Raw genomic sequence first — 27,799 nt, forward strand, 5'->3', positions numbered from 1 at the left:
AATACTGAGATGACTTCACCCGTGCATGTTGTTCAAAGGGCCACTGAAACTGATCTAGATGGCCTCCATATCTCGCAAAAATCCGGCGTTAGTTAAAACATCACAGGCTGGGGAAAGGTTGTTCAGGATGATCTGAGCTATCAGAATGAGACACGCAAAATTGTATTTATCGCTCCGACTGTTTTCAAGAGGGAGACTGATATGCATATACATTGTGGGAATTTTCTGTTCATTTAGTACTCTTGTTTCACTCACAGGTTACGATTATGACCTCACTTAAAAAATCAGGGCTTGATGTGCTCATTATACAGTTTCAAGCATGCATATAGCAACCTTTGATATCATGTTTAGGGGCATCCTTCCATTTAGTTTACTGCTATACTCTAGTTAAGGTTTAGTTATGCTAGTTATCTATGAACATTTACGTTTACTATATTACTGTAGATTATGGTACTACCCTCCTTAATATTCATGTAACCTCCATTGTAAGTTTACTCCCAGTATGTCACTGTACATAGCTTTAAGGCATCCATCTTCCATAGGGTTAAAGTGTAGCACAATTATATTTTGTTATTTGTATACTCTAATACAGCGTGGGTTCCTAGGTGTGCTAGGTACTGTATGTGCTTTGTACTGTGTGTGATAGTTACTGTTTGAGCTGGGGACTGTGTCTGTTTGGTACTGCATATGCTGGGCATTGTTTTTGCTTGGTGTTGTGTATGCTAGGTACTGTGTGTGCTGGGTACTGTGTGTGCTGGGTACTGTGTGTGCTGGGTTCTGTGTGTGCTAGGTGCTGTGTGTGCTAGGTGCTGTGTGCGCTAGGTGCTGTGTGCGCTAGGTGCTGTGTGTGCTAGGTGCTGTGTGTGCTAGGTGCTGTGTGTGCTAGGTGCTGTGTGAGCTAGGTGCTGTGGGTGCTAGGTTCTGTGTGTGCTAGGTTCTGTATGTGCTAGGTGCTGTGTGTGCTAGGCACTTTGTTTGCTAGGTACTTTGTGTGCTGTACAATGTGTGCTAGGTTCAATGCGTACTAGGTACTGCGTGTGCTCGGCAAGGTGGGTGCCGGGTACGGTGTGTGCTAGGTACAGCGTAAGCTAGGTTCAGTGGGTGTTAAAGGGAAATTAAACCCACATTTTTTCTTTCATGATTCAGATAGAGAATACAATTTTAAACATTATTCCAATTTACTTCTATCATCTAATTTGCCTCATTTTTTAGATATCCTTTGTTAAAGAAACAGCAGTGCACACGACTGAGCCAATCACACGAGGAATCTATGTGCAGCCACCAATCAGCAGCTTCTGAGCCTATCTAGATATGCTTTTAAGCAAAGGAAATCAAAAGAATGAAGCAAATTAGATAATAGAAGTAAATTAGAAAGTTGTTTAAAATTGCACAATCTTTCTAAATCATGAAAGAAAATTTTTGGGTTTAATGCCCCTTTAAGTACAGCGTGTGCTAGGTACAATGAGAGCTAGGTACAATGTGTGCTAGGTACAATGAGTGCCAGGTTCAGTGTGTGCTGGGTATAGTGTGTGCTGGGTGCAGTGTGTGCTGGGTGCAGTGTGTGCTGGGTGCAGTGTGTGCTGGGTGCAGTGTGTGCTGGGCATAATGTGTGCTAGGTACAATGTTTGTTAGGTACAATGTGTGCTAGGTTCAATGTGTGCTAGGTACCGCGTGTGCTAGGCAAGGCGGGTGCTGGGTACAGCGTTTGCTAGGTACTGGGTGAGCTAGGTACAATGAGTTCTAGGTATAATGTGTGCTAGGCACAGCATGTGCTGGATACAGTGCGTCCACAGTACAGCGTGTGCTAGGTACAGTGAGAGCTAGGTACAGCGTGGGCTAGGTATGGTGTGTGTTAAGTACGGCGTGTGCTGAGTACAATGTGTGCTAGGTACAATGTGTGCTAGGTACAATGTGTGTTAGTCAAATCAGCGTTTATTTCCACAATAACGCTGCATTAAAAGCACTCAAAAACAAACAAAAAAGTCAACTTGTTATAGACAATAGTGCTCTGATGATACTGGCGGCAGCTGATTTTTCAGTTAGGATAGGAAGGTAGAAAAACAGCTGATGCGTTTCGGCTGTAGCGCCGTAGTCTTAGCTGGTTAAAAATTAAAAACAAGCGCCCTTTATCTAGGGCTAGCCTTCCTCCTATTGGACAATCTGTTGGGCCAATCTACAACTATTAACAACTGCATGTACATTTAACCCCCTAACGCACCTTATACTAGACTGTTGGTGCTGCTTAGCAAATATCTGTATAACTTAAACATCATATTTCAGAATTGATAAACAAAGCTCATAATGAAACACTATTAGATAAACAAAATAAAATAAAAAATGATAATAAAAAATGATAATAAAAAATAGAAAAATGAATTGTTATCTTATCTCATATCTGACAGTGGGGAACTTCACAGGATACATAATTTCATGTTTACATCTAAACATTTTATCATTCTTAGTACACAAAGAAAAGGGCTAACCAATAAACAGCTACCTCCCTGTCACTTCCTACAAAAATTTTGGATAGATATTGACATAATTGCAATAGTTTTGAGTATATTCACTCCAGCTTAATAAAATGTCAAACTATTGGCTCTACTCTATCTGAATCCTATGTATGAATAGGTTCAATTTTGGGACTATTATTGAATAAGCAAGATAGCAATGAAATGCAATGAGTTACATTGAGTTAAATAGGTGAGTAAGTAAAAGATCAGTGGGAAGTGAACTGTTCTTTTACTAGCACACAGAGTTCTTCCTCAGTGTGGGACTTTTGTTCATTGTATTCAATGTGTGTTAGGTCCAATATGTGCTAGGTCCAATGTGTGCTAGGCAAGGCGGGTGCTGGGTACGGCGTGTGCTAGGTACAGTGTGAGCTAGGTACAGTGAGTGCTAGGTATCGTGTGCTAGGTACAATGTGCGCTAGGCACAGCATGTGCTGGATACAGCGTGTCCACAGTACAGCGTGTGCTAGGTACAATGTGTGCTGGGTACAATGTGTGCTAGGTGCAATGTGTGCCGGGTACATTGTGTGCTAGTACAATGAGTGCTAGGTACAGTGTGTGCTAGGTATAATGAGTGCTAGGTACAGTGTGTGCTAGGTACAATGAGTGCTAGGTACAATGAGTGCTAGGTACAGTGTGTGCTAGGTACAATGAATGCTAGGTACAATGAGTGCTGGGTGCAGTGTGTGCTGGGCATTGTGTGTGCTGGGTGCAGTGTGTGCTGGGTACAAAGTATGTTGGGTACAATGAGTGTTAACTACAGTGTGTGCTAGGTACGATGTGTGCTGGGTACGGCGTGTGCCAAGTACAGCGTGTGCTAGGTACGGTGAGGGCTTGGTATGGCGTGTGCAAGGTACAATGAGTGCTGAGTGCAATGAGTGCTAGGTTCAGTGTGGGCTAGGCACAATGAGTGCTAGGTACAGTGGGTGCTACGTACAGTGTGTACTGGGTACAATTTGCATCTCACTTGTCTCTGGAATTTTTTCTTGTTACCCACATCTCTAGATGTTGGCAGAACCTGCTCTCAATCTATATGGACATACCCATTACTATATAGTACAACAATTTTTTCCGGACTTGCTCTTTGTAACATTAAATTTAATTTATAAGCATCACCTCCCCCCCCCCATATTCTGAGCCCACACTAGGGTTCAATCTTGGTGAATTATGTTCACCACAAATCCCTGCAATTTACTTATGATGTATCAATGTTTTGACAGCTATTGCACCCGGACCTTCGTGTCCGTTCCTTTTTGTCTGTTTATGTTTGAACAGGGGTCCTGCGTGTCCCCAAGTGTTACCTTACATTCTAAAACTGAATAAAAATTAATTTAAAAGAAAAGAAAAAAAAAAGGAAAAAAAAAAGACATCTTCAAAAAGAAAATAGTTGTGGCTTAGTATGAAATCTATGCTTTCAAGAATAATTTTTTTTGTTCAATTTTGATTATTTTTTAAACTTATTTATTGTGCTCTATATAGTTGGAAGCATTTAGCCAAAATAAGCCGCAAATAGAGGAGTTAGCAACTTTTAAAGTGTTGTTAATACATATTATTTATGATGCAGATTGTTCTCTGTGGTACAAACATGTTATAACAAAAACCGGATACAATCGGTTTCACAAATTATCTATTTACATCAGTAATCATAATCATCAAGAAGGTATTTAAGGAGACTTTAGAAGCAGAACTGTTATGGCTTTACAAAGGCTCTTCTGAGCTGAAACGCGTTGCAGCTAACAGACTGCTCACATTGGAATCACCGGAAATCCACACGTTATCCCTGCATAAGGGGTGTGTCCGGAACAGAACACGGACCAGTTTGGCATCTTGGAAATACAAACAGGACCTCAGGAAATTACTCTACTATTGTAACAAAAGTAAAGTCAACTAACAATGGGAACAAATAACCAGGCACTTTTATGGAAGTTGCAAAACTATAAACTGAGGCATATGTTATACACGTTTGTATCCACATTGCTAAATACCGTTAATTCCTGGGGTTAATTGCAAACTGAATGTGCTTCAAATATCTTGGAAACTACTAACAAAGACTGATAAAAAAGCAATTGCTTAACTTTAAAACTCGCATAATCAACGCAACAATATGGTATAAATATACAATATAATATACCTAGAAAATCTTCAACATTGTATCAACTGACATATACCTGCATTTAGAAACTCTGGTTATTATAGCATTGATAACGCTAGTATTAATGCTATGTATTTGTTTTATGCTTATTTGAAATGCAGAGCCTATTTCAATATTTCAAATAACTTTCAGACTAGGTATAACTATTTTTAAACACTCTAAGACTTTATACAGATTTTATGACTGCATTGGACAATTAAGGTAAATGCCCAAGAAATAACACATGATTATAGTTTAGAAATATTGGTACCAATACAGTTAGACACATAACATATTTTATGAATATATAGCAAATTGATGGAACCTGTTTTTTATGTGAATAAAATAATTGTTTGTTTTGTACAGCATACATTGGTGTAGTTATATTTTTTATATATTTTGTATATATATATATTTTATATATTTTTTATATTTTTATCTAATACAAAATTCGATGTTATATTGTTTTTATAAAATAAGGTTGATAAGAGATGCCATTCTATTAGATCTTAAGCCAGTGTTTTTTTACACAGGCACACACATATACCAACCATTGTGTATTGTACTGTAATTTTTCAGGTTTTTGGATTACCTGTTTTTTTTTTTATGTGGAGCTTGATCTAGATCCAGCACATAGACTTTTAAACAGTTTTTGTAGAAATTAAATCTTCTAACCATGTCTTGAATAAACAAAACTAGTTGATTCATGAGAGATTCTAATAAAAGAAAAGATTAAGATTGATAATACCAAGATACCATCCAAATAAAGAAACACCACAATACCCTACTGTCTGATTACAGAAAGAAGAGCACCAAGAACCTTAGAAAAGATTCATAAAGCTGTCGCTAGACCAAACGGAAAAGTGACAAATTGGTAAAGCTTACCTAAAAAATAGAATCTCAGAAACCAAAAGTGGTCTGAATGAAATAAAATATGAGGATAAACGTCCTGTAAAATTGAGTAATAAAAAAAGATAGTAATAACTAACTTGATAGGGGGCTCTATATATGATCTCATACAATAAATATTAAACTGTAACAATGGTATATTCAACAATAAATATATCAGTATGGATATTTGACAGCAACCCAGCTCACTGATTAGCTGGAATACAGGAACAAGGTGACATAAAATCTGGGGAAAATAAGACAGACAAGACGCCTGTGTGTACCAGTAATATAACCGTGTGTTGTCAGTATAAAAACCCTAATCAAGGTACTCACATTTGTGAAGAGCACTCAGACAGTGCTATCAAACGCAGGCTGGATATTTAACAGTAACCCAAGCTCACTGAACAGACTGGTGACAGAAACACTGGGACCCAGGATCCCTGGGATAATGGTGTCCCAGTAGCTTGAAGGTGCAAAAAAATTCAGTGTAGTAGTGCTGCAATTAGTGCAGCCAGAGACTCCCTAAGGGAGTTGTAGATAATTGGTAGGCAAGTAAGGCAAGGTTCCAATGTATAATAAAATTATTAAAAGCAAATTTATTAAAAATCAAAGTATAAATAAAAATGGAACAATGGAACCAAAAGGTAGGGAATGCCTGCAGCCCTCCTTACAAATTGCAACGCATTTCTCAGCGCTTCAAAATGATGTTTCATCAGGCATACAATCCAAGCTGTGAATAGCCTTTAAATATACATACAAGCCTTACCAATCAAGATACAAACAAATTAGCACATTGACAAATTCACACCTGGGAATCATCCCCCTCTAGAGGCAGTTCCCAGCAGCTTAACCCATTGTTGCAAATGCATGTTTCATTAATCCTATATATGTTATATTAATAATCCACGTCGCTTTATGGTTACTGACAAATTTATAAATATGGGTGTGTCAAATTGACCTAAACCATAAAGGGCATAAATCACCTAACATTCCTAAATTGTTTGGAATAACGTGCTTTAAAACATCAGGTATGATGTTGTATCGATCAGGTAGTGTAAGGGTTACGCCCGCTTCTCAGTGACAGACCTAACTCCCCGTTTAACGCACCGCAAACAACCGCAAACAGTCCATTTGCACAACCACGAGATCGATAGATTTGATAGATAGATACATAGATTATATAGATCAATAGATGCAATATACATTTGATAGATACCAATTACATAGATCAATAGATGCAATATACATTTGATAGATACGAATTACATAGATCAAAAGATGCAACATACATTTGATAGATACGAATTACATGGATCAAAAGATGCAATTTACATTTGATAGATACAAATTACATGGTTCAAAAGATGCAATATACATTTGATAGATACGAATTACATCAATAGATGCAATATACATTTGATAGATACGAATTACATAGATCAAAAGATGCAATATACATTTGATAGATATGAATTACATAGATCAATAGATGCAACATACATTTGATAGATACAAATTCCATAGATCAATAGATGCAATATACATTTGATAGATACGAATTGCATAGATCAATAGATGCAATATACATTTGATAGATACCAATTACATAGATCAAAAGATGCAATATACATTTGATAGATATGAATTAAATTGATCAAAAGATGCAATTTACATTTGATAGATACGAATCACATAGATCAAAAGATGCAATATACATTTGATAGATACGAATTCCATAGATCAATAGATGCAATATACATTTGATAGATACGAATTGCATAGATCAATAGATGCAATATACATTTGATAGATACGATTGATAGTTAGATATATTTGATAGATAAATAGCTAATTTGAAAGATATATAATTTCCCAGGCAGAGAATTACAAAGACGTGCGGTCTGGGACCCATGGTAAGGTTACTTCCTTTTGCACAATCGAGTATACCAGTTGCAGAGGTTCTGACCCTGCATTGTGGCTGCACCTCTCCCTGCAAGAGAGATCTGTTACAGAGTCTGTGGGCCTGTATGCAAAGAGCTGACCTGCCGGAAAGGAGCAGCAAGGCAGAAGATGCAATATACATTTGATAGATACAAATTACATAGATCAAAAGATGCAATATACATTTGATACATACGAATTACATAGATCAAAAGATGCAATATACATTTGATAGATACGAATTACATAGATCAAATGATGCAATATACATTTGATACATACGAATTACATAGATCAAAAGATGCAATATACATTTGATAGATACGAATTACATAGATCAAAAGATGCAATATACATTTGATAGATACGAATTACATAGATCAAAAGATGCAATATACATTTGATAGATACAAATTACATAGATCTAAAGATGCAATATACATTTGATAGATACGAATTACATCGATCAATAGATGCAATATACATTTGATAGATACGAATTACATAGATCAATAGATGCAATATACATTTGATAGATATGAATTGCATAGATCAATAGATGCAATATACATTTGATAGATACGATTTACATAGATCAAAAGATGCAATATACATTTGATAGATACGAATTACATAGATCAATAGATGCAATATACATTTGATAGATACAAATTCCATAAATCAATAGATGCAATATACATTTGATAGATACAAATTGCATAGATCAATAGATGCAATATACATTTGATAGATACGAATTGCATAGATCAATAGATGCAATATACATTTGATAGATACGATTGATAGTTAGATAGATTTGATAGATAAATAGATAATTTGAAAGATATATAATTTCCCAGGCAGAGAATTACAAAGACGTTCGGTCTGGGACCCATGGTAAGGTTTCTTCCTTTTGCACAATCGAGTACAGGTTGGGGTCCGGGATTGCCTTTTTGTGCTGTCTGATTCTTTCAGGTATACCAGTTGCAGAGGTTCTGACCCTGCATTCTGTTACAGTGTCTGTGGGCCTGTATGCAAAGAGCTGGCCTGCCTGAAAGGAGCAGCAAGGCAGAGGGATCGATTCCTGCCTATAAGAAACCAGAGGGCACGCTACCTGCTGGAAGTGTGCAGTGAGGCAGAGGGATCTATTCCTGCCTAGAAGCAGACAGGCAGAGGGGACGCTACCTGCCTGGGAACCTACTGAGACGAGACCAGCCCAGCTGGGGGAGATACAGCCGCTGGCTTGACCCCGGTCTCAGCCACGATAGCCCTGGTCCCACTATTTGGAGGCAGAGGGATCTATTCCTGCCAAGAAGCAGCCTGACAGGGGGATTTATTCCTGCCTAGAAGCAGACAGGCAGAGGGGACGATACCTGCCAAGAAAGAGCTGCAGGGCAGAGAGGACGCTACCTGACTGGGAGTCCACTGAGACCAGCCCAGCTGTGGGAGATACACCCGCTGGCTTGTCCCCGGTCTCAGCAACTATATCTCTGGTCCCACTATCCGGTGGACACCCCTGGGTTTGGACAGAGGAAGGGAGACCCCCTAGTGGAGTACCGCTACATCCGGGAGATGGAAAAAGATGTTTGGACACCCAGTACAGGTCGTTCTCCTTCAGCCTTTTTATACGAGGGTCCCCGACCACAAACAGGCACGACAGCATGAAAGACCCCATCTGCCATGACTTACTTTTTCACAATCGAGTACAGGTATGGCATCGTTTTTAGGAACCCGGAGATAATTTTTAGGAACCGGGAGATGGAAAAAGATGCTTGGTCGGTCCTCCTACTTCAAATTTGGGGCACTGCGTGTGCAATCTACTGTGCCACCAGATATGAGTGGTGTGTTAAGTAGTACTATTCTTAACAGTTTAATCACTGTTATGTGCCTTTTTTTGGTTTGGGTTTTGTAGCCACAGTGCAGCACAAGAGGCCAGAAAAATTAGGCATGTACAAATGCCTGAAAACTTAGGTATTGTAGCAGCGGACAGAGAAAATTGATGTTTGTTTGACAGTTAGAAAGTGCCCTAAAACATTGCGGCTTGAACCCTAGTTGGTGGCGGATAAGTCACGCAAGTCATCCGGCATTCGAAGATAAAATACAGCAGCGTGTGTACCATTTGTAGCCCAAGGCAGCTCATCTCATCTGGCCTTTTTTACTCTAATGTATCGCACAATGTCAGTCCCTTCGGGATCCATCCCTCATTAATTTTAATAAAGGTGAGATAATCAAGACTTTTTTGACCTAGGCAACTTCTCTTCTCAGTGACAATACCTCCTGCTGCACTGAAGGTCCTTTCTGACAAGACACTTGAAGCGGGGCAGGCCAGAAGTTCGATTGCAAATTGGGATAGCTCAGGCCACAGGTCAAGCCTGCACACCCAGTAGTCAAGGGGTCCATCGCTCCTCAGAGTGTCGAGATCCGCAGTTAATGCTAGGTAGTCTGCTATCTGTCGGTTGAGTCTTTCTCTGAGGCTGGATCCCGAAGGGCTGTGGTGATGCATAGGAGTTAAAAAGGTCCGTATGTCCTCCATCAACAACACGTCTGGAAAGCGTCCTGTCCTTGCCGGCGTGGTCGTGGGAGGAGGAGGAGGATTAATTTAATCTCTTCCCCTGTTAGATTCCCGTTGTGCTGTGATATCACCCTTATACGCTGTGTAAAGCATACTTTTTAATTTATTTTTAAACTGCTCCATCCTTTCCGACTTGTGGGAATTCGGTAACATTTCAGTCACTTTATGCTTATACCGGGGGTATAGTATCGTGGACACCCAGTACTGGTCGTTCTCCTTCAGCTTTTTTATATGAGGGTCCCTCAACAGGCACGACAGCATGAAAGACCCCATTTGCACAAGGTTAGATGCCGAGCTAATCATGTCCAGTTCCTCGTCCTCACTGATCTCACTGAAGGTATCTTCTTCCCCCCAGCCACGTACAACACCACGGGTACCAGATAGTTGACAACAACATCCACCCTGGGATGCCTGTTGTGCTTGGTCTTCCTCCTCCTCCTCCTCAAAGCCACATTCCTCCTCTGACTCCTCTTCCTCACAATCCTCTTCCTGCGTTGCCGCTGGACCAGCAAGCGATGCTGATAAGGCTGTTTCTGGTGGTGATGGAGACCACAACTCTTCCTCTTCACGCTCATTTACGGCCTGATCCAGCACTCTTCGCAGGGCATGCTCCAGGAAGAAAACAAATGGTATGATGTCGCTGATGGTGCCTTCGGTGCGACTGACTAGGTTTGTCACCTCCTCAAAAGGACGCATAAGCCTACAGGCATTGCGCATGAGCGTCCAGTAACGTGGCAAAAAAATCCCCAGCTCCCCAGAGGCTGTCCTAGCACCCCGGTCATACAAATACTCGTTAACAGCTTTTTCTTGTTGTAGCAGGTGGTCGAACATTAGGAGTGTTGAATTCCAACGTGTCGGGCTGTCGCAAATCAAGCGCCTCACTGGCAGGTTGTTTCGCCCCTGGATATCTGACAAGTGCCCCATGGCCGTGTAGGAACGCCTGAAATGGCAACACACCTTCCTGGCCTGCTTCAGGATGTCCTGTAAGCCTGGGTACTTATGCACAAAGCGTTGTACAATCAGATTACACACATGTGCCATGCACGGCACATGTGTCAACTTGCCCAATTTCAATGCCGCCACCAAATTACTTCCATTGTCAGAAACAACCTTGCCAATCTCCAGTTGGTGCGGAGTCAGCCACTGATCCACCTGTGCGCTCAGGGCGGACAGGAGTGCTGGTGCGGTGTGACTCTAGGCTTTCAGGCAAGTCAACCCCAAGACGGCGTGACACTGCCGTATCCGGGATGTTGAATAGTACCTGGGGAGCTGGGGGGGGTGCCGTTGATGTGGAACAAGACGCAGCAGCAGAAGAGGACTCAGCCGAGGAAGAGGTTATGGAAGAGGATGGAGTAGGAGGAGTAGAGGAGGTAGCAGCAGGCCTGCCTGCAAGTCGTGGCGGTGTCACCAACTCCTCTGCAGAGCCACGCATTCCATGCTTGTCAGCCGTCAGCAGGTTTACCCAATGCGCAGTGTAGGCAATATACCTGCCCTGACCATGCTTTGCAGACCAGCTATCAGTGGTCAGATGGACCCTTGCCCCAACGCTGTGTGCCAGACATGCCATTACTTCCTTTCGCACAATCGAGTACAGGTTGGGGATTGCCTTTTGTGAAAAGAAATTTCGGCGGGGTACCTTCCACTGCGGTGTCCCAATAGATACAAATTTTTTGACTCCACCAGCTTGTATGGTAAAAGCTGGCGGGCTAAGAGTTCAGACAAGCCAGCTGTCAGACGCCGGGCAAGGGGGTGACTTTGGGAAATTGGCTTCTTACACTCAAACATGTCCTTGACAGACACCTGACTGTGGCCAGATGACCAGGAACTGCTACGTAAGAGAGACTGAGTGGCGGATGGTTGAGAGGGGGCAAGGAGGACAGCAGTGGTTGACGTGGCTGAAGATGCTCGACCAGGAGGAGGATGGCGGCTTTGAGTTTGTGTGCTGCTTCTACTCATGTGTTCATCCTATCGGTGTTTGTGATGTGAGACCATGTGCCTTCGCAAAGCAGTTGTACCTAGGTGGGTGTTGGACTTCCCACGACTCAGTTTCTTTTGGCACAGGTTGCAAATGGCATCGCTGTTGTCAGAGGCAGACACACACAAAAAATGCCACACTGCTGAGCTCTGCGATGATGGCATTCTGGTGGTGGCAACAGCATGCGTTGATTGGCGTGATGTCTGGCTGACCCTGAGTGCCGATGCATGCTGTCTGACTGTGCCACTAGCTCCTTGCGATGACCTACCCCTGCTTCCAACTCGTCTCCTCCTCCTCTCTGTCTCCCCATCTGAACTTTCTCCCTCTTCTTCTTCTCTTCTAGCGGACACCCACGTGACATCCACGGACGCATCATCATTAACCGCTTCACTTGTATCTGACAAATCAACAAAGGAAGCAGCAGCGGGTACAACATCACCATCATCATCACACCGTACGTCCATGTCTGTAATGCTGTCTGACTGAGACATATCACTGTTATCTACATCCTCTGTCAATGATGGTTGCGCATCACTCATTTCTTCCAACTGATGTGTCAATAACTCCTCTGACAGATCAAGTGAAGCGGCTGTGGTGCTAGTGTTGGTTGTGGTGGCAGGCGGGCGAATGGCACTGGTCACTTGAGAGGTGCCCGCAGCTAAGCTAGAGGTAGATGGTGTGTCAAGGTTAGGAGCGGAAGCTGTAGAAGATTGGGTGTCCTGTGTTAGCCATTCAACTAGGTCCTCCTCAGAACTTTTCGCGTTCATGGCACGTGGCCTCTGAACACTGTGCATTATTGTAGGGTCAAAGGGAATCACTGCACCACGACCACAACGGCACCTGCGGGGTGGCCTGCCTCTGCCTGTCATTTTTTTTTTAAAATGTAGACTTACACTACTATTAAACAAAATATGAGTGGTGCCACTGGGCAAGTGGGCACAGTATACGCTGTGAGCCTGACACAAAAAAGCAGACTGATGTTTCACAATCCAAAAAGTTTATTTTTTTTAAGTGTACACTTACACTACTATTAAACAACATATGAGTGGTGGCACTGGGCAAGTGGGCACAGTATACGCTGTGAGCCTGACACAAAAAAGCAGACTGATGTTTCACAGTCAAAAATGTTTATTTTTTAAATATTTAAACTACTGTTACAACAAATATGAGTGGTGCCACTAACGTGGCAAGTGAGCCTGGCACACACGCTGGCAGGCAGGCAAATGCAATAAGATTACAATAGCAGACTGATGTTTCACAGTCCAAAAAGTTTTTTTTTTTTAAATATTTACACTACTGCTACAACAACTATGATTGGTGGCAGTAGCTGGCAAGTGGGCCTGGAACACACGCTGGCAGCCAGGCAACTTCAATTAGATTACACTAGCAGACTGATGTTTCACAGTCCAAAATTATTATTTTTTTAAAATATTTACACTACTGTTATAACAAATATGATTGGTGGCACTAGTTGGCAAGTGGGCAAGGCACACACGCTGGCAGGCAGGCAACTGCAATTCGATTGCACTAGCAGACTGATGTTTCACAGTCAAAAAAGTTTTTTTTTTAAATATTTACACTACTGTTACAACAAATATGAGTGGTGCCACTAACTTGGCAAGTGGGCCTGGCACACACGCTGGCAGACAGGCAACTTCAATTAGATTACAATAGCAGACTGATGTTTCACAGTCAAAAAAGTTTTTTTTTTTTTTTTTGAGGAGGCTTACACTTGCTCTTTATTTTAACATACATAATAGAATTATGGAAATAATGGTATAGTCAATTTATGCTTATCAGAACTACATAAATGAAAGCTATTATTGAATGTATTTTTTATTATAAATTGTTTTTCTGTAATTGGTGTATAAATGTGCAGTTTTTAATTATACAACAGCTTCTGTTAAAAGAAATTAACAAAAACGTATTTTATTTTAAGAAAATTGAGTTTTCAGTTAAAAAAAAGAATTAAACAAAGAGCAAGAGAGTCCCTAGTATAAAAACTTTACTCTTCTGTGACTGAGGATTTTCTAGGTCGGAGTACAAGATCTTTGATAGTCGCTGATAGCTCGTGAAGCTCCTTTCGAATAATATCAGGATCCTTTTCGGTTTCTACTGCTGAGTCTGCCATTGTGTCTCTATCTTCATCAGCTTTTTGTTTTATCTGCCCTACTAACTGTTTTACTACAAGGCTCTGGTACTGGACAAGAAGTCTATGCTGTTCCTCAGGGATCTTTGTGCTGAGGAAAGTAATAATCTGTGGGACACATCTTCCTGGAGCATGAAGCATACAGTGTGTATTCAACTGAAACAGCAAAACTGATGTCAGATGTAATACAAGTGCTGGGTCTTCCGTGGTTTTCACTTGCTCTATAAGAGCTTGACGATGCTGGAACAAAATCTGTCTTTCTTTCTTCTTATCTCCTTTTTTCACTAAAATACCACACACGTCAGCTGCTGATTCCAAGCTTGAGATGTATTCTTCTATACTTTTTCCTGAACTATGAAGCTTTGATAAAGGGGCTTTTGCTTCCTCTTGCATTTTGCCTAGAATGTTTTTTCGAACCTCATTAGTAATAATGGTATCTTCCACTGCCATCATAAAATCAGATGCCAGGAAATTAAAGATAAGATTAGTTATATCTGTGCACACTGTCTTCAACAAGTGTTTAGCAAGGTTACTTTGTGTTTCATCAGTAAAAAGTTTGATTCCTTTTTCAAACAATCGAATATTACTATATAAGTTGGAAACCTCTTCTTGAAAATCCTTCATGGTCTGTTTTCTGCTGGTGCCTGAAGCTGATGAAGCGGAGGCCATGAAAACTGATCTAACCACATCCTGGTAACTTCTAGTTAAAGGCCTTATTAGGCTTTCAGAAAGCTCAAAGATGAGGTCCTCTGGGCAGTCTTGGTCATGTTTCCTTAAAACATCCTGAATTTATTCCAGAGACATAAACGGGATCTCACTGTCTTTTTGTTTATTTGAGATGGTTGCCTGAGACTCATCATCACTGTCTTCGTCCTTTCTTGATTTCTTTTTTGTCTTCTTTATTTTTATTTCTCTAGCGTTTCCCAAACCACCTCCTCTAGTGCTTCCACTGCCCTCTTTTGTTTTTTTCCGTCTATCTTCCTTTTTGTCTTTTTTGCCCATAGCACTTTCTAGAATGGATGTTTGCTTAAGGTCTTCTTCTGTTACCAGGAACACAGGACCATTTTTCATTTCCTTTTCAGCCTTGCAGTGCATGAGAGGGCCAAACAACTCAAAGCATTCATTTACAAATTTCTCGCTCACAACAATAGTGTCTCCAAAGACCCGAGTAGAGGGTTTGTTCAAAGTTCTCATCACCTGCTGAAGCAGCATCCTAGCATCTTCCATAGACAAACAACTTAGCATTAAGGACATTATATCTATCCATGATCCTGAGTTTATCGCTTCTTCTACTGAAGCCTCCACCTGGTCCACAATTCCAGTGCCAACACTCACTGATTTTAAATATAGTAACTGTGCAGATTTATATCTTTTTTTTATGTAACTAACTGGGTCTGGGATGCCGAGTCTGGACAATGAATCAAATTCTAGGTAACCATTTTGTTTGAAAAATGCATCTATCCAATTGTTTTGTGTTCTTGCATAGATGTCAGGGATAAACACAGCCTTATCCTGTCTCCCACCAACCACAGTGCCCTTTAAACGTCCACAGTTGAAAAGTTCTTCTAACAGTGAGTAAAGAAGATGCTCCTGAAAGCCATGATGAGAAATCAGAGTACTTATGGGTATTGGTTTTGTAATGGCTGTGAAAAGCCCACGGATACGAGCCCTATGACGTGCCACAAATGCTTCTGTGTAAATTACACCTCTGTCGCTTTGATCAATTTTTCCTTGAATGATCGTATCGATCCGAAGTGCCAAAGACTCTGTTATAAAGTCTCCTGGGAGGTCATATGCCTTGCAGAGTTCTGATATCGTCACTTGGCCAGCTTCCTGAAGCTTGTAATTAACTTCTTCTGCAATAAGATCCAGATAGGTTTCATCCATAAGCTGTCCAAGCACCAGATGAATCCCCTTATCTAACTTGGCCAAATTATTGGCTCTGCTTTCAATGTGGGTAAGATCAACATTTACCACCTGTTGAAGGTCAACTATATTTACTCAACCTCCTCGATACTGAAGCTCATCCTTTATCTCCTTTGTTATCTGTGAAGGTGTAATATATTCCTTCCCATCAAGAGTATGCACTACATCAAGCTGTTTTTCAGCAATCAACTTAGCAACAATTTCTATGCAGTTACGCTCGGACAACCTTTGCACTGCATCGCTGAGCTGGGCTCGCTGAAAGTCTGCAGCCAGCTGCCGAATCTCTTCCCAGTCTGCCGACATCTCTGCAACCAACACAGATGTGATATCCTTAGTTCACACACACACACACACGTCAGCTCAAGTTTTTTTTTTTTTAAATATTTACACTACTGTTATAACAAATATGAGTGGTGGCACTAGTTGGCAAGTGGGCCTGGCACACACGCTGGCAGGCAGGCAACTACAATTACATTACACTAACAGACTGATGTTTCACAGTCAAAAAGTTTTTTTTTCAAATATTTACACTACTGTTATAACAAATATGATTGGTGGCACTAGTTGGAAAGTGGGCCTGGCACACACGCTGGCAGGCAGACAACTGCAATTAAATAACACTAGCAGACTGAAGTAAAAAAAAAATTAAAAAAATTTACACTAATGTTACAACAGATAGGAGTGGTGGTACTGAGGATGGAAGTAGGCACAGTATATGCTGGGAGTCTGACACACAGGCTGGCACTAGTGGCAGGCTGGCCTGGCAACTAAAATTAAATAACACTAGCAGACTGATGTAAACGTTTTTTTTTTACAAAATTTACACTAATGTTACAACAGATAGGAGTGGTGGCACTGAGGATGGAAGTAGGCACAGTATATGCTGGGAGCCTGACACACAAACTGGCACTAGTGGCACGCTGGCCTGGCAAATAAAATTAAATAACACTAGCAGACTGATGTAAAAGTTTTTTTAAAAAAAATTTACACTAATGTTACAACAGATACGAGTGGTGGCACTGAGGATGGAAGTAGGCACAGTATATGCTGGGAGCCTGACACACAGGCTGGCACTAGTGGCAGGCTGGCCTGGCAACTAAAATTAAATAACACTAGCAGACTGATGTAAAAGTTTTTTTTTACAAAAGTTACACTAATGTTACAACAGAAATGAGTGGTGGCACTGAGGATGGACGTAGGCACAGTATATGCTGGGAGCCTGACACACAGGCTGGCACTAGTGGCAGGCTGGCCTGGCAACTACAATTAAATAACACTAGCAGACTGATGTAAAAAAAAATTAAAACATTTTTACACTAATGTTACACCAGATATGAGTGGTGGCACTGAGGCTGGCAGTGGCAGGCTGGCCTGGCAACTGCAATTAGATTACACTAGCAGACTGATGTAAAAGTTTTTTATAAAAACATTTACACTAATGTTACACCAGATATGAGTGGTGGAAAACAGGGCAATTAGGCACAGTATATGCTGTGGGCCTGACACACAGTCCTGATGGAAAATGAAATTAGATTACACTAGCAAACTGATGTAAAAGTTTTTTTTTTTTAAATTTACACTAATGTTACACCAGAAATGAGTGGTGGCACAGAGCAATTAATCACAGTATATGCTGTGGGCCTGGCACACAGGACTGATGGAAAATTAAATTAGATTACACTAGCAAACTAATGTAAAAGTTTTTTTTTTTAAATTTACACTAATGTTACACCAGATATCAGTGGTGGCACAGAGCAATTAATCGCAGTATATGCTATGGACCTGGCACACAGGCCTAATGGAAAATGAAATTAGATTACACTAGCAAACTGATGTAAAGGTTTTTTTTTTTTTAAATTTACACTAATGTTACAACAGATATCAGTGGTGGCACAGAGCAATTAATCACAGTATATGCTGTGGGCCTGACACACAGGCCTGATGGAAAATGAAATTAGATTACACTAGCAAACTGATGTAAAAGTTTTTTTTTTTTTTTAATTAACACTAATGTTACACCAGATAGGAGTGGTGGCACAGAGCAATTAATCACAGTATATGCTGTGAGCCTGACACACAGGCCGGATGGAAAATGAAATTAGATTACACTAGCAAACTGATGTAAAAGTTTTTTTTTTTAAATTTACACTAATGTTACACCAGATATCAGTGGTGGCACAAAGCAATTAATCACAGTATATGCTGTGGGCCTGACACACAGGCCTGATGGAAAATGAAATTAGATTACACTAGCTAACTGATGTAAAAGTTTTTTTTTTATTAAATTTACACTAATGTTACACCAGATATGAGTGGTGGCACTGAGGATGGAAGTAGGCACAGTATATGCTGGGAGCCTGACACACAGGCTGGCACTAGTGGCAGGCTGGCCTGGCAACTAAAATTAAATAACACTAGCAGACTGATGTAAAAGTTTTTTTTTACAAAAGTTACACTAATGTTACAACAGATATGAGTGGTGGCACTGAGGATGGAAGTAGGCACAGTATATGCTGGGAGCCTGACACACAGGCTGGCACTAGTGGCAGACTGGCCTGGCAACTACAATTAAATAACACTAGCAGACTGATGTAAAAAAAAAAAAAAAAATGTTTACACTAATGTTACACTAGATATGAGTGGTGGCACTGAGGCTGGCAGTGGCAGGCTGGCCTGGCAACTGCAATTAGATTACATTAGCAGACTGATGTAAAAGTTTTTTATAAAAAAAATTACACTAATGTTACACCAGATATCAGTGGTGGAAAACAGGGCAATTAGGCACAGTATATGCTGTGGGCCTGACACACAGGCCTGATGGAAAATGAAATTAGATTACACTAGCAAACTGATGTAAAAGTTTTTTTTTTTTAAATTTACACTAATGTTACACCAGATATGAGTGGTGGCACATAGCAATTAATCACAGTATATGCTGTGGGCCTGGCACACAGGACTGATGGAAAATGAAATTAGATTACAATAGCAAACTGATGTAAAAGGTTTTTTTTTTAAATTTACACTAATGTTACACCAGATATCAGTGGTGGCACAGAGCAATTAATCACAGTATATGCTGTGGGCCTGATGGAAAATGAATTAGATTACACTAGCAAACTGATGTAAAAGTTTTTTTTTTTAAAATTTACACTAATGTTACACCAGATATGAGTGGTGGCACAGAGCAATTAATCACAGTATATGCTGTGGGCCTGACACACAGGCCTGAGGGAAAATGAAATTAGATTACACTAGCAAACTGATGTAAAAGTTTTTTTTTTTAAATTTACACTAATGTTACACCAGATATCAGTGGTGGCACAGAGCAATTAATCACAGTATATGCTGTGGGCCTGACACACAGGCCTGATGGAAAATGAAATTAGATTACACTAGCAAACTGATGTAAAAGTTTTTTGTTTTTTTTATTTACACTAATGTTACACCAGATAGGAGTGGTGGCACAGAGCAATTAATCACAGTATATGCTGTAAGCCTGACACACAGACCTGATGGAAAATTAAATTAGATTACACTAGCAAACTGATGTAAAAGTTTTTTTTTAAAATTTACACTAATGTTACACCAGATATCAGTGGTGGCACAGAGCAATTAATCACAGTATATGCTGTGAGCCCGACACACAGGCCGGATGGAAAATGAAATTAGATTACACTAGCAAACTGATGTAAAAGTTTTTTTTTTAAATTTACACTAATGTTACACCAGATATCAGTGGTGGCACAGAGCAATTAATCACAGTATATGCTGTGGGCCTGACACACAGGCCTGATGGAAAATGAAATTAGATTACACTAGCTAACTGATGTAAAAAATTTTTTTTTAATTTACACTTATGTTACACCAGATATGAGTGGTGGCACTGAGGATGGAAGTAGGCACAGTATATGCTGGGAGCCTGACATACAGGCTGGCACTAGTGGCAGGCTGGCCTGGCAACTAAAATTAAATAACACTAGCAGACTGATGTAAAAGTTTTTTTTTTACAAAAGTTACACTAATGTTACACCAGATATGAGTGGTGGCACAGAGCAATTAATCACAGTATATGCTGTGGGCCTGGCACACAGGACTGATGGAAAATGAAATTAGATTACAATAGCAAACTGATGTAAAAGTTTTTTTTTTTTAAATTTACACTAATGTTACACCAGATATCAGTGGTGGCACAGAGCAATTAATCACAGTATATGCTGTGGGCCTGATGGAAAATTAATTAGATTACACTAGCAAACTGATGTAAAAGTTTTTTTTTTTTTTAAATTTACACTAATGTTACACCAGATATGAGTGGTGGCACAGAGCAATTAATCACAGTATATGCTGTGGGCCTGACACACAGGCCTGATGGAAAATGAAATTAGATTACACTAGCAAACTGATGTAAAAGTTTTTTTGTTTTTTTTAATTTACACTAATCTTACACCAGATAGGAGTGGTGGCACAGAGCAATTAATCACAGTATATGCTGTGGGCCTGACACACAGGCCTGAGGGAAAATGAAATTAGATTACACTAGCAAACTGATGTAAAAGTTTTTTTTTTTAAATTTACACTAATGTTACACCAGATATCAGTGGTGGCACAGAGCAATTAATCACAGTATATGCTGTGGGCCTGACACACAGGCCTGATGGAAAATGAAATTAGATTACACTAGCTAACTGATGTAAAAAATTTTTTTTTAATTTACACTTATGTTACACCAGATATGAGTGGTGGCACTGAGGATGGAAGTAGGCACAGTATATGCTGGGAGCCTGACATACAGGCTGGCACTAGTGGCAGGCTGGCCTGGCAACTAAAATTAAATAACACTAGCAGACTGATGTAAAAGTTTTTTTTTTACAAAAGTTACACTAATGTTACACCAGATATGAGTGGTGGCACAGAGCAATTAATCACAGTATATGCTGTGGGCCTGGCACACAGGACTGATGGAAAATGAAATTAGATTACAATAGCAAACTGATGTAAAAGTTTTTTTTTTTTAAATTTACACTAATGTTACACCAGATATCAGTGGTGGCACAGAGCAATTAATCACAGTATATGCTGTGGGCCTGATGGAAAATTAATTAGATTACACTAGCAAACTGATGTAAAAGTTTTTTTTTTTTTTAAATTTACACTAATGTTACACCAGATATGAGTGGTGGCACAGAGCAATTAATCACAGTATATGCTGTGGGCCTGACACACAGGCCTGATGGAAAATGAAATTAGATTACACTAGCAAACTGATGTAAAAGTTTTTTTGTTTTTTTTAATTTACACTAATCTTACACCAGATAGGAGTGGTGGCACAGAGCAATTAATCACAGTATATGCTGTGGGCCTGACACACAGGCCTGAGGGAAAATGAAATTAGATTACACTAGCAAACTGATGTAAAAGTTTTTTTTTTTAAATTTACACTAATGTTACACCAGATATCAGTGGTGGCACAGAGCAATTAATCACAGTATATGCTGTGGGCCTAGCACACAGGCCTGATGGAAAATGAAATTAGATTACACTAGCAAACTGATGTAAAAGTTTTTTGTTTTTTTTATTTACACTAATGTTACACCAGATAGGAGTGGTGGCACAGAGCAATTAATCACAGTATATGCTGTAAGCCTGACACACAGACCTGATGGAAAATTAAATTAGATTACACTAGCAAACTGATGTAAAAGTTTTTTTTTTTAAATTTACACTAATGTTACACCAGATATCAGTGGTGGCACAGAGCAATTAATCACAGTATATGCTGTGAGCCCGACACACAGGCCGGATGGAAAATGAAATTAGATTACACTAGCAAACTGATGTAAAAGTTTTTTTTTAAAATTTACACTAATGTTACACCAGATATCAGTGGTGGCACAGAGCAATTAATCACAGTATATGCTGTGGGCCTGACACACAGGCCTGATGGAAAATGAAATTAGATTACACTAGCTAACTGATGTAAAAAATTTTTTTTTAATTTACACTTATGTTACACCAGATATGAGTGGTGGCACTGAGGATGGAAGTAGGCACAGTATATGCTGGGAGCCTGACATACAGGCTGGCACTAGTGGCAGGCTGGCCTGGCAACTAAAATTAAATAACACTAGCAGACTGATGTAAAAGTTTTTTTTTTACAAAAGTTACACTAATGTTACACCAGATATGAGTGGTGGCACAGAGCAATTAATCACAGTATATGCTGTGGGCCTGGCACACAGGACTGATGGAAAATGAAATTAGATTACAATAGCAAACTGATGTAAAAGTTTTTTTTTTTTTAAATTTACACTAATGTTACACCAGATATCAGTGGTGGCACAGAGCAATTAATCACAGTATATGCTGTGGGCCTGATGGAAAATTAATTAGATTACACTAGAAAACTGATGTAAAAGTTTTTTTTTTTTAAATTTACACTAATGTTACACCAGATATGAGTGGTGGCACAGAGCAATTAATCACAGTATATGCTGTGGGCCTGATACACAGGCCTGATGGAAAATGAAATTAGATTACACTAGCAAACTGATGTAAAAGTTTTTTTGTTTTTTTTAATTTACACTAATCTTACACCAGATAGGAGTGGTGGCACAGAGCAATTAATCACAGTATATGCTGTGGGCCTGACACACAGGCCTGAGGGAAAATGAAATTAGATTACACTAGCAAACTGATGTAAAAGTTTTTTTTTTTAAATTTACACTAATGTTACACCAGATATCAGTGGTGGCACAGAGCAATTAATCACAGTATATGCTGTGGGCCTAGCACACAGGCCTGATGGAAAATGAAATTAGATTACACTAGCAAACTGATGTAAAGGTTTTTTTTTTTTTTTTAAATTTACACTAATGTTACAACAGATATCAGTGGTGGCACAGAGCAATTAATCACAGTATATGCTGTGGGCCTGACACACAGACCTGATGGAAAATGAAATTAGATTACACTAGCAAACTGATGTAAAAGTTTTGTTTTTTTTAAATTTACACTAATGTTACACCAGATAGGAGTGGTGGCACAGAGCAATTAATCACAGTATATGCTGTAAGCCTGACACACAGACCTGATGGAAAATGAAATTAGATTACACTAGCAAACTGATGTAAAAGTTTTTTTTTTTAAATTTACACTAATGTTACACCAGATATCAGTGGTGGCACAGAGCAATTAATCACAGTATATGCTGTGGGCCTGACACACAGGCCTGATGGAAAACATAATTTATGTAAGAACTTACCTGATAAATTCATTTCTTTCATATTAGCAAGAGTCCATGAGCTAGTGACGTATGGGGATATACATTCCTACCAGGAGGGGCAAAGTTTCCCAAACCTTAAAATGCCTATAAATACACCCCTCACCACACCCACAATTCAGTTTAACGAATAGCCAAGAAGTGGGGTGATAAGAAAGGATCGAAAGCATAAAAAAAATAAGGAATTGGAATAATTGTGCTTTATACAAAAAAATTATAACCACCACAAAAAAGGGTGGGCCTCATGGACTCTTGCTAATATGAAAGAAATTAATTTATCAGGTAAGTTCTTACATAAATTATGTTTTCTTTCATGTAATTAGCAAGAGTCCATGAGCTAGTGACGTATGGGATAATAAATACCCAAGATGTGGAACTTCCACGAAAGAGTCACTAGAGAGGGAGGGATAAAATAAAGACAGCCAATTCCGCTGAAAAATGAATCCACTACCCAAATCAAAAAAGTTTCAATTTTTATAATGAAAAAAACTGAAATTATAAGCAGAAGAATCAAACTGAGACAGCTGCCTGAAGTACCATTCTACCAAAACTGCTTCTATAGAAGAGAAAACCTCAAAATGTTAGAACATAGTAAAAGTATGCAAAGAAGACCAAGTCATTGCTTTGCAAATCTGATCAACAGAAGCTTCATTCTTTAAAAAACCCAGGAAGCAGAAACTTACCTAGTAGAATGAGCCGTAATCCTCCGAGGCGGGAATCCACCCGACTCCAAATAAGCATGATGAATCAAAAGTTTAAGCAAGATGCCAAATAAATGGCAGAAGCATTTTGACCTTCCTAAAACCAGAAAAGATAAAAAATAGACTAGAAGTCTATCTGAAATCTGAATAGCTTCAACATAGAAGTCTTAGGAAAACAATAATTCCTCCCAAATGTTTGTTAGAATTTACAACTTTAGGTAAGAATTGAAATGAGGACAGCAAAAACCACCTTTTCCTGATGAAAAAAATCAGAAAAAGAGATTCAAAAGAAAGAACAGATAATTCAAAAGCTGTTCTAGCAGAAGAGATGTCCAAAAAGAACAATACTTTCCATGAAAGTAATTAATGTCCAGAGCGAGCATATGCTCAAATAGAAGAGCCTGAAAAACCTTCAGAACCCAAATAAGACTCCAAAGAGGAGAAATTGGCTTAATGACAGGTTTGATACGAATCAAAACCTGAAAAAAATGATGAATATCAGGAAGTAACACTGCCTTATCCTGATGAAAAATCCGAAAAAGATATTCATAAAAAAGAGCAGATAACTCAAAAATTCTTCTAGAAGAAGAAATAACCAAAAGGAACAATACTTTTCCAAGAAAGTAATTTAATGTTCAGAAAATGCATAGTTTCAAACGGAGGAGCCTGTAAAGCCCTCAGCACCAAATTGAGACTCCAAAGAGGAGAGATTGAATTAATGACAGGCTTGATACGGACCAAAGCCTGAACAAAACAATGAATATCAGGATGATTAGCAATCTTTCTGTGAAAAAAGAACAGAAAGAGTAGAGATTTGTCCTAACAAGAACTGCAGACAAATCCTTATCCAAACCAACCTGAAAAAAATAATAAAATTCTATGAATTTTAAAAGAATGCCAAGAAAAGTAGGTCTTCCAGACTCAATAATAAATCTTTCTAGAGACAGATTTACGAGCCTGAAACCAAGCGTTCAATCTCCATCCCTTCAAATTTAATGATTTGAGATCTTGATGGAAAAAATGGGCTTTGAGAAAGAAGGTCTGGTTTAAACGGAAGTGTCCAAGGTTGGCAACTGGCCATCCGAATGAAATCCGCATACCAAAATCTGAGAGGCCATGCTGGAGCCACCAGCATAACAATCAAATACTCCATAAGAATTTTGGAAATCACTTTGGAAGAAGAACTAGAGGCGGAAAGAAATAGGCAAAAAGATAATTTCCAAAGAAATGTCAATGCATACACTACTTCCGCCTGAGGATCCCCGGACCTGAATAGGCCCCTGGGAAGTTCTTTATTCAGATGAGATGACAACAGATCTATTTCTAGAAATGCTCACATCTGAAAAATTGAAAAACATATCTGGGTATGAGAGACCATTCTCCCGGATGTAAAGCTTGATTAACAGAGATAATCCGCTTCCCAAATATCTATACCTGGGGGCAAAAAACACAGAATTTAGATAGGAGCTGGATTTAGCCTAAGCTAATATCCGAGACACTTCTGTCACAGCCTAAGGACTGATGGTCCTACCCTGATGATTGACATACACCATAGTTGTGATATTGTCTGAAAAACAATAAACGTCTCTTCCTCAAAAAGAAACTAACTGAAAAATTCTGAGAAAACACGGAGTTCTAAAATATCAAATGGTAATCTCGCCTCCTGAGATTTCCAAACCCCTTGTGCTGACAGAGATCCTCAGACAGCCTCCCAACCAAAAAGACTCACATCTGTAGAGATCATGGTCCAGGTTGAAAGAAACGAAGAGACCTGTAGAACTAAATGATGGTGATCTTAACCACCAAATCAAGAGAGATAAATATTAGGATTTGAAGATTTAAAATGCGAAATCCTGGAATCCCTGCACCATAATTCAGCATAAAAGACTGGAAAGGTTATTTCTATAGAAAATGAGCAAAGGGAATTGAATCCAATGCTGTGGCCATAAGACCTAAAACTTCTATGCATATATAGCAACTGAAGGAAATAATAGAGACTAAAGGTACCGACAGACGGAACCCAATAAAATTGTCCCTTGTCTGATAGAGACAAAGACAGTGACACAAACTATCTGGAAACCTAAAAAAGGTGACCCTTGTGAGAGGAATCAAGAGCTTTTGAAAAAAAGATCCTCCAACTATGTCCTGAAGAACAAAGTGAATCATATGAGATTCCGCATCCTCAGAAAATAATCTAAATGAATACAGAAAAAATATGCATTTATTGTATCTAATGAAAACAAATAATGCTATCACTGACCAAAAAAAGGCAGAATAGTTTGAATAAAAACTCCGAAAACCAGTTCCTAAAAATGGAACTGGAAGAAATACCCCAGAAGATTCCAGGTCTGAGCAGCGCTTGAACCCCACGGGTGACCAGCCATGCTTCAACAGTACCCAAAATAAATAGGACCGAAACACACTTAAAGAAAGTGTTAGCCTTACTGGAATAAAATCAAAGAAATTTGGATTGAATAGAACCAAATAAATTTAAAAAAAGTCTTAACCTGCCCCTTGCCAGCCAAGCTGGAATACGGCACATATATCGCAATTTAAGGGAGCTGATTTCGAACTGAAAAAAATTTCCAATTAAAAACATGTTACTTGGGAAAGAATTCAGGAATTCATTCCTTAATAAGAACAACCAAACTAGTATAAGCTTAACGTTTTAGTCTTAGAACTCAATCTTGAAGCCCAGAGTAACAGTTAAGAATTGAATCCAATTATAAAACAAATAATTGATTATCTTAGAACAAAATAAATATGGATTTTTAGAAATCACAAAATTCTTCTAGCTCAAACAGCTAAAAACATAGATTAAACCTCATTTATGAAATTATTAGCATGATAGTCCAGTTAAAGGACCAGACAATACAGTGGACTTGCATAACCAATAAATGCAAAACAACAAGACAAATGCAACAGCACCTAGTCTAGTAAATTTTGTCCCTTTAACAATGCTAAAATAAATCATAATCTGATACTTGATCTTAAAGTAAACAGAAAAAATGAAGCAATTGCAACATCCAAATAAATCACAGGTCCAAGAAAAGTACATGAAACTAAATAATTTTCCATAAATAAGATACAACCATCTAAAAGGAAAATAAATACTATTTTGCTATAGAAACAATAGCATAATTAGTAGGAGAAGAGATAGCCCCAATAAATTGGAGAAGCCTCCAAATTGAATTAAACTGCCGGCAAAGAGTATAGTTTAAAACCTTTGAAGAAGGAATAAAAGAAAATTCTCAGCCTATTCCATTCCCTAGTATAAGGAATTGGAAAAAAAACCTCTGAAAACACAGAAGAATAAATAAGCAGAAATAATGTTAGCTAGTCTTGAAAAAGAACTAGTTACCTTAATGTCCAAAATAATCAACACCTTTTCAACAAAGAACAAATGTACTTTAATAAAAAAGTAGATTTGTTAGTGTCAATATCTGATGAAGAAAATTCTGAATGAGAAAAAACATCATCAGAGAAGGATAAATCAGTATGTTGTTGGTCATTTGAAACTTCAATAATTAAAAAAGAAGTTTGAAAAAGACCTAAAAATTTTATTAGAAGGCACAAAGTCAGACAAAGCCTTTAAAATAGAATCTTCTAAATATTTCTTAAAAATCTTCTAAATATTTCTTGTACATAAGATGTAAAAAGAATGGCAATATATAAAGCATAAATACTAATGGATTCTGCATGTAAAAGTTTATCATGATAACTATTA

The 27,799-nt window shown here is 38.9% G+C and overlaps 1 protein-coding gene across 1 annotated transcript; it reads right to left on the bottom strand.

The window, feature by feature from the left end:
- Positions 1-13,835: 13,835 nt before the first annotated feature.
- LOC128665112 (E3 UFM1-protein ligase 1-like) lies at positions 13,836-16,426 on the bottom strand. The gene is given in 1 exon segment (XM_053719857.1): positions 13,836-16,426. A coding segment is annotated over 1 exon segment (2,373 nt). The 5' UTR covers positions 16,396-16,426; the 3' UTR covers positions 13,836-14,022.
- Between the last annotated feature and the right edge of the window lie 11,373 nt (positions 16,427-27,799).

The sequence above is a fragment of the Bombina bombina genome, chromosome 6 (genome assembly GCF_027579735.1).
Source record: "Bombina bombina isolate aBomBom1 chromosome 6, aBomBom1.pri, whole genome shotgun sequence".
Classification (NCBI taxonomy): Eukaryota; Metazoa; Chordata; class Amphibia; order Anura; family Bombinatoridae; genus Bombina; species Bombina bombina.